The 13393-nt window shown below is 42.9% G+C and overlaps 1 protein-coding gene across 9 annotated transcripts in view; it reads left to right on the top strand.

The window, feature by feature from the left end:
• Nucleotides 1–13393, top strand: part of LOC111248986 (forkhead box protein K2-like) — a 16369-nt gene continuing 2976 nt past the window's right edge. The window contains exons 1-6 of one of the 9 annotated variants that reach the window (XR_015327479.1): nucleotides 1–2985; nucleotides 7707–7817; nucleotides 8078–8265; nucleotides 8778–8858; nucleotides 9308–9474; nucleotides 9933–12393. Coding sequence is in view for 1 of the 9 variants with exons in the window: in XM_022802212.2 (XP_022657947.1) it covers nucleotides 1138–2985; nucleotides 8778–8858; nucleotides 9933–9941 (1938 nt within the window). In the remaining 8 variants the exon portion in view is untranslated. Of the gene's footprint in view, nucleotides 2986–7706; nucleotides 7818–8077; nucleotides 8266–8777; nucleotides 8859–9307; nucleotides 9475–9932; nucleotides 12394–13073; nucleotides 13388–13393 lie in introns of those variants that run through there. The other 8 variants (XR_015327477.1, XR_002672750.2, XR_015327478.1 and 5 more) reach the window with 8 other exon arrangements.

The raw sequence follows: 13393 nt of genomic DNA on the forward strand, positions 1-13393 counted from the left end.
GCCGCTAGCAGTGGCCCGGCCAGTTCGGCTCTTATTATTATTATTATTACTGTTATCACCGGTTCACATGCTACTAACGACGAGACGAAATGACAGGAGTTCCATTTCGTAGTAGACAGATTACCAACTTCGTTCTTATTAAACCTATTCATTATTCTCACTATCTCTTCTAAATCATTCGTGCCCGCTCTGTATAGTGCAAACTGTGTTTAATCAAATACTGAAATTGACGTTACAAATTACGTGTCTGATTGGTGTTGGCTGTCGTTAAACTGCGTTGGTGCTATTTGGTCTTTACTGCCACATATCAATGCCCCCTAACTAGTTATGTGGTTGCCCCTGCCAGTTAGCTGACTAGATATTGTTTTCGTCGGTAGCCGGTCAACCCCGTTGTTACCCGGGCGCCCCGTACACACAGTGTTTCGCAGCTTTTTGCTGCCGTTCGTGTCGGCGTTTCCTCCTGATCTTATGCACATTGAGAGACACAGAGACACGATATAAACGACAGGAAGATACCTCTGCACACGGTTAGACTAACAAATACGTACACTCAGCAGCGCACGGGTAGATACACATGCCTCGTCCACTCTTCCCATTATTATTATTGATGTGTGAGAGAGTGAGCTTCTATTTTTGTTTTGGGCCAGCACAAAGTTGTTTTGCAGCTTCTAAACATTTAACAAATTCAAATCTCTAACAAGATAGTCAGTTCTATGAAGAGCCTTATTCACTTGAGTGCGCGGGCAACATCGATAAAAGATCACACCAGTAACATCGTTATCATGAAATCTAACCGCTGTGAGTTCACTGCAAAGCTATACTCCATGTCGAATTTGAATTTGGCGGGTCAACCGCCTCGCCTTGAAGCTTCTATTGCGGGCGCCGACTCCCCCTTCGTTGTCCAACAACATTGGGTGCGTGTGAGCTGTGCTGTGTGCGAACCGACAAAACATAGACAGTGAGAGGCACCACCAACACAGTGCTGAGTTGTTTACAAACTTTGTGCGGCCTAAATCCCGAGCAAGTTGGACGGTTTTGGCGTTTCGAGGGCGCCATCCGAGATTGGCCCGACTGTTAGTCCGTGTGTGCAACCCCGGCCGAGCGCCCCAGGGCCGGCGATCGGCCAGCGGCCCCAGAATGAGTGGCCAGAACAGGGACAGGGCGGCGAGCAGCCCAATCGCCAGGCTCCAAGGGCGCGAGTTCGAGTATTTTGTGCGGCAAAAGCTCATCGCCATCGGACGCAACTCTTCCCACGGTGAAGTCGACGTACCCATGGGCAACTCTTCGTTCATCTCGAGACGCCACCTCGAGATCTTCAACGAGGGCAACGAATTCTATATGATCTGCAATGGCAAAAACGGTGTGTTTGTTGACGGGGTGTTTCAACGGAAGGGTGCATCGCCGTTGAAGCTTCCGAAGAAATGCGTATTCCGTTTCCCGTCGACGAGTATCAAAATCATGTTCCAGTCGCTATTCGAAGGCTCATCTGGTGGCGCAACAACCGTACACGGGTCCCCCGCGGCTACGAGTAGCGCTGGCGATCATCATATTGGCACCGTAGCGACAGCCGCTGCTAACGCCACGGGCTTAGCAGGGGCAGCGGTACACACAACAGTTGGCGGTGACGTGCAGATGGCTGAGGTGGCGGCCGAACAGATCATTCAGACAGTGGTAACCGAGCCCGTGGTAGAGGAAAGTGGTAATAATGTTATAGCTGTATCAAATCATCCTGATGAGGACATCAAACCGTTGCGGATTTCGATTCCGGATGGTCACTCGCCGTGTCCCTCGCCAACCGGAACGATTTCGGCGGCGAACTCTTGTCCCACATCGCCTCGTTCCGGTAGTTTGATGGGCTCAGTACACTCGGTCCATACAATTCATCCGCATCCATACCGGCCCTCAGCAAGCGGTGGAGGCATTGTGGTTGGGAGCCTTGTCCAACGCGTCGTACAGTGTACGCCGCCTGTAGAACGTGTGGTCACGGCGGCTGCCCTACCGTCAGCGGTGCCTGCTGGGCCAAATGATGACCAGAAACCGCCATACAGTTATGCGCAATTGATCGTTCAAGCTATCTCGTCGGCACCGGACAAACAGCTTACGCTAAGTGGAATCTACTCGTACATCACTAAGCACTATCCGTACTATCGCACAGCAGATAAGGGCTGGCAGAACTCGATACGGCATAATCTTTCGCTGAACAGGTACTTCATGAAGGTAGCGCGTTCACAGGAAGAGCCTGGTAAGGGGTCCTTTTGGCGGATCGACCCGTCATCACAGGAGAAGCTCGTTGATCAGGCCTTTCGACGAAGGCGACAACGGGGTTTGCCGTGTTTCCGTCCTCCGCCGTACAATGCCGCACGCTCGGCGCCGCCCTCGCCGGGTCATGCCGGCCAGGTTGGTAACGTGATCAACGTCGTGACCGAAACTCAATCGAGCGTCAGCCGAGAGCCTTCGCCTAGTCTACACACGATGGACATGCTTGGCGTTCAGAACGAGTACGTCATCGAAGAGGGCCAGGTAGTTGAGCAAGACGTGAGCATGGAGCACGTCGAGCATGTTGAGCACGTCGAAACGAGCTCACACGGGACCCATACGCATATCGCGTTGCCGCAGCACATCTACACGAATGGAAAGATGTACGTTACGGCGACTACAACTGCTGGCGGACAACAGCAGATTGTCAGCGTGAACGGCGGCATCAAGGGTGTGGGAGGAGCTGTTGTCCAGGAAGCTGTTCTGCTGTCACCAACTTCCGCGGCGGCTGCGCAACTCCAACGGGAATACCATATGCTACCTAGCGGAGATGGAGATGGGGGTGCGGAAGCTGGAGGCAGCTACGTTGAGGAGGTGACCACCGAACTAATCCATGAAGGTGAACAGGTTGAGGTGGTCGGCGTGGGCGGTGAAGGTGTTGAGGTTGTTGCTGGCGAGGAGCAAATCATCTACCAGGACGCTGATGGGCAAACCATTGAGACTGTGGAGGTAAATAGCAATAACCGCTAATTAATTTATGATATATCGATCGATTAGTTAAATTGGATAATTAACGATGATGGTGCATGCAACCGTTCAAGAACTGCGGTTGGAACATGTGTTGAACGTCAGGGGAGACCAAACAGTGACAGATTTAATGTAGGCTGGGCTCTCTACGCACCGAGACTGATTGAAATCGAACCTCTGAGACCACCTTCATTGTTATTTACTTAAAGAGAACTTCGAGGTCATTTACTTATAAGCGTTCAGTAAACCAAATGTCCTTATGCAGAACGAGTTATTCATTTCATACCGTTATAGGTAGCATATCAAAGAAGTGACAAAAGCATACTTCTTGGTGAAGCTTAGTTACGTTTAGGCATATTGTAGACATCGTATTAGCAGTCCATTTGTTTATGCGTGCGTCATACACGTCGCAATATGTCGTTACGTTTATCCTTGACGTGTTTACGCCCCTGTTCGAGCGCATCTGCTTTAAGTACGTTTTAAGCCTACATAATTCGTGATAGCCTAATGCGCAATATATAACTGGACCACATAAGCACACGCTAACAGCAAATGTCCGTTAACGTCTTCTCCAGCTTGCTTTCCGCCTGTTGCCGAACAGAGTGACTTATCTTTGGACTGTCTTTAGGCGATCAAAGAACATCTATAAGTATCATAAGTTTAAACTTGAATAGAAGTGCTTCGTACGGCTGCTAGATTAAATGAGCTACAGAAGAGCTAGCGCAACAAAATACAACATTTTCACTGTCCTAAACAGTGTATGTGGAAAGAGAGGCACTAGTCCTTGCGGTCAACTAAACTAATTTTTAAATATTCAGTCGGCGCATGTTCCATGGAATAAACAATATAGGCCATTACTTGGATTGAAGCAAGCATGGACGTGACAAATGCTTAGTGAAACGTACGTCAATCATAAGTCTTTGGCCGTAGCCTTGTCTTAGCTGCAGCGACATATCGTTTACAATAACTTACACTCACAGTTTACATAACATCATATTTTTAGTGTGTCTGAATGAAAGGGGCACCTGTGCAAACTATGTGTTCCAAAATGTCACGGTCCCATAGGTCATTTGCGAATAGACGCCAAATTCAATTTCAGTTTGAGTGAAACTCAAAAACCTTTCCTTTTCTGAAGAATCAACGCTTTTAGAAAGGTGATAGTGATCTTGCTCTGCAGTCTCTCGATAATATGGAGAAGCAATAGAAGGATACTTTGAGAACTGCCACACGCACGAAGCACCGTTAACTGGACACCTAATACTAGTTAGTAATGGTAACCTATAGATGACCTACAGGCCTGCGTCCCTGCCGTCGTTTAGTTAGCGTTTATGGGCACGTCTTAGCTTACGATGACGGCCTTGCGGTTAGGTGCACTGCCTCATTGACGCCTGCCGTGTTGTTGGACTGGTTCGACCCATGCTCATAACGGCGGAGAAGTTCAAAATATTGCACGTTTGCCTGTAGCATATTCTCTCTCAACACCTAAGGCCAGTTTTTAAGTGAGTAGACTCGTTAGTGTAGAAATGACCTGGATTCAAATGATTCTGCAAAATACATCACTGAAAGTCGTCGTTTTAAGGTTGACGAAAACGAATCTTTACGATTACGAGAGGCTGATAATTTGCTGACATAGCGGTTAGTTCGATCTTGTCTCGTTGATCTCGGCTTAAAAACTGCTTGAACAAAAAGTTGCAAAAGATAATAAACCCCCTGTAGCTTGGTAGTGTAGTATAATAATGGTGATGATGATGATAATAATATTATATAATGCATTTTTGCTTAAGTATCTTCTGATCTTCACTTGGCTGTTGGTTTGCCATCGGCGTGTATTTGACTGAATGCATGTGCAGAGAAACGCCGTGTCAGATCCCTTTAAAACCATTTGTACAACCGTCACGTACGACCCTAATGTTCATCGTCAATCGAAAAGATTTTGAGCAGTGAGTCAATACAACTGTTTTTCGTTCCAGTATGGATATGATACATTGACGAAATCAGTTGCGATTGCTTAATATTAATTTAACTTGAGCGCCAGCCATGAGTTTTTCGCATAAATTACTCGAAATCAAAATGTGTTTATTAGTAGCTACTTTATTACTAAAATTAGTAGCTCAGGAGAGATTTCTTGGGGGCTATGATGCTACTGTAGCTGTAACTGTTACCTACGGTCGTCACGGCTTACTGGTAGAATACAGAGTTAAAATTCACTTAAACAACACTTAGTGATGGAAATAGTATAATTACAATATTTGTAATGATACTTGGCAGAGAAATTGAGTATTTTGTTGGTGTTTATGAATACGGCGAAAATCCTTGACAAAACCTCTTTATTCTCTGGAAATCTTATTGTTTGGAAATAAGGCCATGTTTCTCAAATACCATCAGTTTCTAGTCATATCCATTAATGCTAATTGGAGTTCAGCCCGTATTAGACCGACTCATAACACATTACGCAGCCAAACGATAAGCAGTGGTAGTTACCATTGGCGCATAATTGCGTAGATCCCTATCGGCTAAGATCACAACCGTTTTTATCTAATTGTGTGTTGACGGTAGTCGACTCAGCTAGTTCATGCCTAAAAGCTGGCAGAAATAACTTATGAAATCTTCGTTCAACTTGATGTACTTGAATACATATTTAACCTTTTTTATCTTAAAAAAATTCTCTAAACATTTCAATTTTTCCATTTAGACCGATGCTACAGAATGCTTTAATGTTGGCCACAAGTCAATACATTGTTTAGTGACAAAATATTATATAATGGACTATTACTATATAAAATACAATAAGAAAGAGCCATTTTTACTACAACCGATACTAATTAGCGAAGCGCCCCTATTGTAAAATTGTTATTGTTGTTTCACTGACGAGCACTGCTCCTGACCAATGTGTCGACGAAATAGAGAGCTGACAGTGATTCGTAGCCGCTTTGGCTCAATCTCGCATGCGATCTTGCTAAATTGGTTGCATCGCGTACCACCTGTACTGCTTACTTCTTCTGGTGGTGAACGAACCACGCGTCGATCGTAATCGAATCTCTTTCATGGACGTTAGTCGTATCTTTGCTATGTCTCCGGTAAATGTTGCTTTACCACGAAAAGAAATGGGAGACCGCTAGTCGCAAACCTGATTCCACTGTTTGAAGTTGAGACAACGCCCTAGTGACCATCGAGTCATAAGGAGTAGACTTTTTTTAAGAATGAAATTCAAACTCATACCTTCCACCCTGATTTTTAGTTACTTTCTCTATCATTCGTTGATCATCTGCTTTTAGGTGTTCGATAATGGTATAGGGCTGTGGCTCAAAGAAAAGAAAAACAATTGAAACTTGATTTCTTTCGGTCAATAACCTCAGAAGGTTACGAAACAGCTAAATTCGAGCATTTTGCAGATAAGCTATTCTATATATTTGGGTATGTGTATGTGGATAGCTTTCATTAGTAATCACGCAGAATGGTACTAGTGTTTGTTATTATAAGGGTCATGCATATCGTATTGTACCATTGGTCGGAATTGTAACTATTTTATATACATATATATTACGATGCACAAAAAAATGTACTTTCGTGATCGTTTTAAAATGTTAGCACGAAAATTAACTATATTAATCTAAATATGCAATCTGTTTTCGCTGCGCAAGCATAACAGATGCAAAAGCACAAGGGACGCGGGTGTTGTTTGCCTAAACCTCCGTGTTTCCTGTTGACATGTACATATAAACATTATGGTTCGGAAGGACCTAATATGATCCTTAGAGAAAGAAGCATCTTAGTAAAAACAATCTGTGTTTTTTACTGAATGAATCGATTCAGTTTTGAAAGAATGCGATGCCTTTCAATTTATGATGGCAGAGGGGCCAGTTCATGTCGTCGTGACCATTCGTTTTAGTCAAGGTTCACGTGTAGCCAGTCACATGTGTTGGATTTATAATACGTTTTATAGTTTTCGGAGTATTCTAAGCATGCTATAGCGTGCGGTGCCTTATCTTTCACAAGCCCATTTTGTGGTCACCTGAAATCACGTTAATTAGCTGTTCTCATTAACCTATGATTCATAGGCCAACTTGTAATGCTTATCGTTCACTGTGGCAATGTCAAGCCACAGAAATTTATTAAAATGAAAGTTAACGAAATGTGAGTGTTCACGCTTCGAAATCTTTAAATGATAATGTTGACTTTTTCACTTCACCGCTTTGAATAGGAACTGATCGAAGGGTAATCGACAGCGAAATACTCTTCTGATTATAAGAAACTCAAATAGTTTTACTTCTCAACTCTGAAAACTCGTCATAAATTTTGACTGGCTCAATATCGCCAGTTAGTCATCATTGTAAACAGAGATTTCTATCCATATAGGATTTACCTGGATGTGCTGGCTGCACATGTGCTTCGGCGCATACAGATCTGGTTGGGTTCTCTTTTCTCTCTGCAGTTTGCCGATCTACTGTGCCCTAGACCCTTCCAAGTGCTCCCAAATGACAATTTCGTTCTTTCCTATATTGTTTTACTCCTGGTGGTTATTTTTATTGTGGATAGACTTTATTGCAAGCACTAGGCGATGACACCCATGCCAAGCTCGAGCTAATCATAGCAGGGTAATGGAAGTTACTTCCGCCAGCGATCTATCGAACAACCTGTTTTTGCTGTGGCGGGAAACAAATCAGCTAGTAGATTATTCGACACTAGAATCTTTGCGATAGTAGGTGCAGTAATCGTCGTGGATGAATGAATGGAACGATGATGCCATGTCTATTGCAAATCGGCCATAGCGACGTGGATGCTAGTCGTCTTGACGTCTTTCAGCGTTTGCCAGGGTACGCAAATGTGTGTGTATGTTTATCTGTTTGTCCATCGATAGCGCCACATCTCTTTCTAAAGCCTATCATCCCTTCCCACTACTATCGCTTGCTTTTGTCGTTTGTGTACCAGTGAATGGTTGTTGGTAAACGCAGTCGTATTTACTGGCCCGGGTGACGTGGGCAGACTTAGGTGCCTGTCGACTTGTCCAGATAGATAGGTTGTGGCAGCCCAAGCAATCAGTATGTGAAAACTGTGCAAACCTTCGTGTTCACAGGATAAGCTTAGTTGGCGGTGCAAGACTGACTGGCCGGCTTGATGGCCAGATGGTAAACGAATTCTTTCCATCCATCGGAGGGAGAAACAAGTTCGTTTGTTTGGCCTCGGAGTGAAGGAGCGCGGACAGAGCGCGTTGACAAAGTGCCGGTGGCAAGAGCGTAGTTGCTGTTTCTGCTGCTGTCGATGGTAATATTGACCCTGCTGCTTGAGACCATCTCTTCTAGCTGACGGATCGACCACATATACTATCATTATTTAGAGATTTGTACAATGAAAAGTGGAGAAACGATTTCCAATAGTCTTTAGCTGTGTTGGTGTAAGATTGCGGAAATTCTATAAAGACGCGCTTCTACCAAAATCGAGAGGGAAAAATGAAGTCGAACTTTCTTCAGCTCTGCTATGCCGTTTTACAATTATAAAAATTATAAAATAGTGCGTGGGGGAAGAAAAGGCGATAATTCAAATGGACTTTTTTGCGAAGAATAACGGCATTGCCTGTTACCTGTTTAGTGTGCTTCTCCTGTGATTTTTAGCTAGTTTATAACAACAGATTACAACGTATTTTTGCATCTCTTAGGTTTTGTTTTTATCCGAAACCGTTGCCCCCTACCGCAATATCTTGCGATATGTAATCAAAATATTTGCCTAATGGATAAATTCGACATTGACTGAATTATTTGTTTCTGTCGTCTTTTCAGATCAGTCAGGACAACACTTATCACATAGCTGATGACGGACAGGGGAAGTTCGGCATTGTTTCCAACGTCGAGTCGTTGCAGGTGAGCATGTGACCGTCAATTGGATCGGCGTAAAATGTATGTTCGTATTCACGTAGTATGCAAGCCTGTAGGATAGTTTATCAAACAGAGCGTCTGAATGATCGCTATCCGGAAGCACGGAATACTTTGCACAATCGTCGACGAACATCATTATTGCTTTTAATGTCCTCATGCGTGCTAGAAGGGTTGTTGAAAGAATCCTGCTAGAAACAACGGATCTGATTAGTGAGAATCCGGAATCGTGTCATACGGATTATCGAGTCAAACTCCAAGAGAACAGCCGATGCACAACGAATTTAAAGGAGTGTCCCTAAAATATGAGAATTTAAATGCAGTAGATTGAAGTGTCATAGTCGGCAAACCATTGTTTTCCCTGGACGTGTTTAACTAGCAAAGACTGACATATTGCATTGTTATATCGATTACATATATACGGACCACTTTATAAGTACGGCTATTTCCGCGGCTAAATAAAACACAACAACCATTTGAGACGATTGTCACAAGTGGCAACGAAAAATTGCTAAGTCGAAGCTGAAGCAGCTGTACAAGTCACCGTTATACGCAAGTTGAACGAGCATTTTGAGTTGAACGAAAATCTCATCTGATTTCTATGGTAAGCTAGCTTAACGTTACATCCGGATAATCTGTATCCGAGCCAAAAACGCTTTGTTTCTTAAGCTAAACAGCTTAGGCCAACAAAAATTAACAGGACACTCGGGATGCTGATGCTATTGTGTACACCAAGGTCAATTTTTGCCCGTAAGACGCGTTACGTATTTTCAGTTGGATGCGACGTCTTCCTAACTGCTTCAGCGCGCTATAAATTAAATCATCCTACCACAAATGCGCCCAATATGTGTATGGCATATTATCCGAGTTAAATGTATTTAATTAGTTAATTGTAGCTTATATTCGAACACAGGCTCATACATATTCTCTTCATGGGCCCTTAACCTATGAAATCGTCTTGCCAACACGCACGCTATTCGCTAACGATGTCTTGTTTTGTTGTCGCGAACGTACGCGTCGTAATGCGTTCCATCCTGTCTTGCCGCTTTCGACGAATTTCAGGCTAACTGATCCTGGCAAAGGCGTCAGACTAGCGACTACAAATGAGTTTCGGTGACGGTAACGATAACGAGGTTGGTGACGAGAAACGAAAGGGTAAGGATGTGAACTACTTCAACTACGCGGAATTCGATAGGCGTCGACATTGGCGACAAAAACGGCTTTTGCCTGAGGGAAGAAAAAAGAGGCCCAAAGGCACTACCCTACTACCGTTCGTTGACATCAACATTGACCGCTGGTTGATAACATAGCAACAACAACAACAACATCAATAATAACAACATCAATAGTAACAAGCAACCAATATGTCTGTTAAGCAGATCAGCGGAGCGGTGAAAAAAGCTTAACGTGACACCTATTCCATCTACAGCAAAAGTTTAAGCAACAGCAACGTTAGCATCAGGTCCACCGTTTTGCGTGCTTGTATATTTCCCGTTGTTGTCAGCGGTCAGTAGGATGGCGCGCTAGCCACGACGACACTCAAAGGTAACACGAAGGCTAACCTTACCCTTTGGCTTCGTGGTTTGCTGTCGTGTTCTTGCACTTAATGAGAACTCACTTCTCCATCATTAACACAATCACTTCTCTACCACAGTGTTACGCCTTTGGCGTTGCCGGCCTTCGTTTAAGCAGATGAGAACATGTAAAGGTGAAAACTCTTTGGTCCTATGATCACGAACATCTTTGTTTGGTTCTATCTGAAAGGACATGCATGCCTCTGGAAAACACAAGGATCGTCACTGTCTTGAAATTTGATGAACACCATCGGTGTACTGGTGCCGATGTTAACAAGGCGACGTAGAATGACGATATTACTCGTCGCTATTAAACGGTACAATGTTAGACGAGTAAGAAGTGCAAGCAAAAACAATATCGGGAAATTCCAATTGCAATCCTATATATTACCTAGTTAACCTCCAGCTTTCTTGAGTGTAGCACGACGTGTGCAGTAATTGTTACTTGCATTGTAGTAGCTTCGGTACCAATTAGTTTTCACTTTGTTTCATTTCCTCCTTTTTCTTGTTCGGTTTTTTCTCGTAAAATTGTTTTTGTCTATTCCTGACCCTCCAAGAGAACCTACACGCCACCGCTTTCCTTCGACATTCACCTGAACGTGCAGCGATCTCCCCTTCGAGCACACCGGGCCAAACCGACGTAGTTAAGGGTTTCTTAATGGTATTTTTACCGAGTAAGTCGATCCGAGTTTGGCTATGTCGTGCTACAACGCAGCGCTGTAAAACGCAACGCCTATAAACCCGAACGAGCGAAGCCTCTAGAACTGATTGCATAGAACATTGTGTAACAAACATAAATGTTAAACTTAATGATATAATAGGATAGAATACAACGCACATTCATACGATCGGAATGTGGTGAATATACTATAAATAAGGACCTTATATACAACAGCATCACCGACAATAACTACAACAAACAGCAAGCATTCATATGAGTAATATCTAGATTATCGAGATCGTGGCGGATCCGGATCGAGCAACTGTTTGACTAAGGGATATTCTAGTAATTATGGCTAATTGATTTATCAATTTATTAATGGGGTCTACTCTCAGCTTATGATGATGATGATAAGGGTATTTTCCCATCCCTCATTCATACCTCGTCAAGTGAGCATCCTTCTTTTTCTCCCCTCCCTTTGTTATATATATATATATATATATATTAGTCAATAATTAAATAGTGACTGAGAGCAATTTCAACACTTACGAGACGAAAAGAACACAACAGCGAGTTGAATATGAATACAGCCAGTCCATCACAGCAGAGAGGGACACACACAAATACATAGACACATGCAACGAACAAACCGATTTCTACAAAAATTGCTGCTACGACATCGCAAATACGAGCGATTCGCGTATATAATAGAGACAACAACAGCAGCAGCAACAATGATGATAAATGTATTAAATGATCATATGGTAATAACAGTAATACAATCATACAACTAGTGGCAATTAGATAATGACTCAGCAGCTGATTGGGCGGGAGGGGCGTAACTAATAAGCGGAACGCAGTGGGCGCAAGATGCACCTCTAATACCGCTTTGCACTCCACTCTGTCTATTTAACGCTGGTGAGTTAAATTATACCGGTGTATAAAAGAAAGGAAAGGTTATTAGAGCAGGTGTTCTTATCGTTAATATCGCAAAATACTACAGGAGTTCGCCACCAAATCGTACGATTACTGCAGTACGTACATCGAATGTGGTGTCGCGTTTATCACCTGCGTACATTAAGACAGACGGGCAGGCCAGAAGCAGAAACATATTGTTATATTACACAGTTTAATTAAGAATCGGTAATTACAAGGAATACGTTTTCTTTGAAATTTTTAGCGCAGACTTTATCGTACGCCTCAGGCTAAGCAATTTTTCCGTCATTACTTAAAAAAAAAAATAAAAAATTAATTCGATGAAAGCAGAGATTTATACGGCCGTCAGATATGCTGCTTGCTAAGGTTTGGGGGCTGGTCTTCCGCCAACCTCCTCGATTGTGAGCCCCACAATAAGCTACGTGGTTTTATTCTGCGCGTACGATTGTTAGTCTACTTCTAATAGCAAAAAAAAAGGTTTACCTTCTTCGCACTACAGCTGCTGCGACCTACCGAGTTTAGAATAGGAACAAAATTAAGCCAGACGTTTTGATTTGGTTGAAATTACAGTTTGAATTTTGCAGAATTAATTATTGAATATCGGAATTTTCTACATATAAATTGCCAAGAATAATTTCTTATATTTTCGGGTTTCTGTTAATGTGGAGTTGCTGTTTCAGTTTACGAGTCTCGGTTAATGATCGCTGGTATTCTATAACCATGTATCTCCAGTATATTCTTTGATTAGGTGGCGTCAACGGAACTGTTTGTGGGTATTGGTGTGTACGCCTGTGCTCACTTGTAATTCCGGTGTTCTTGTGTCATTTTCGTGTATTATATGTCACGCCTTGTATTGAATCATGTTGGTCTGTTTTCACGCGCAATATCTAATTCGTTATCGCTGGCGAGTGGATTGGCAGCTGCGGAGAACGAACCGTCTCTGTAGGTGTTTGTGTGCATGTGTGTATATATATATATATACAACAGGCAGAGACTAATACATTGTAACACATCGTACATTGCATATTTCAGTTAATCGTCGACATCAACAACCATGCAAAAAAAAACACGGGCATCATTCACTGTTACCCGCCTTACACTAACAAATGTGACACTATGGTCGAAACACACATGTAAAAACATTAGTGACAAAAAGAAGCAACACGTCTCGATAAAAACAACAGCTATAGCCTCCATAAAAAGGTTCATTTCCGCTGTATTCTAGATAGGGTATAAACATTATTACTATTATAACAACGGTAATTATTAATACATAGAGAAAACTAATTAATAACCGCCGATATTGATATATAAGTAGTTGATATTATTATCAGCGATTATGATAATGGTGA

This window comes from Varroa destructor, unplaced genomic scaffold (assembly GCF_002443255.2).
Source record: "Varroa destructor unplaced genomic scaffold, Vdes_3.0 BEIS01000004.1, whole genome shotgun sequence".
NCBI lineage: Eukaryota > Metazoa > Arthropoda > Arachnida > Mesostigmata > Varroidae > Varroa > Varroa destructor.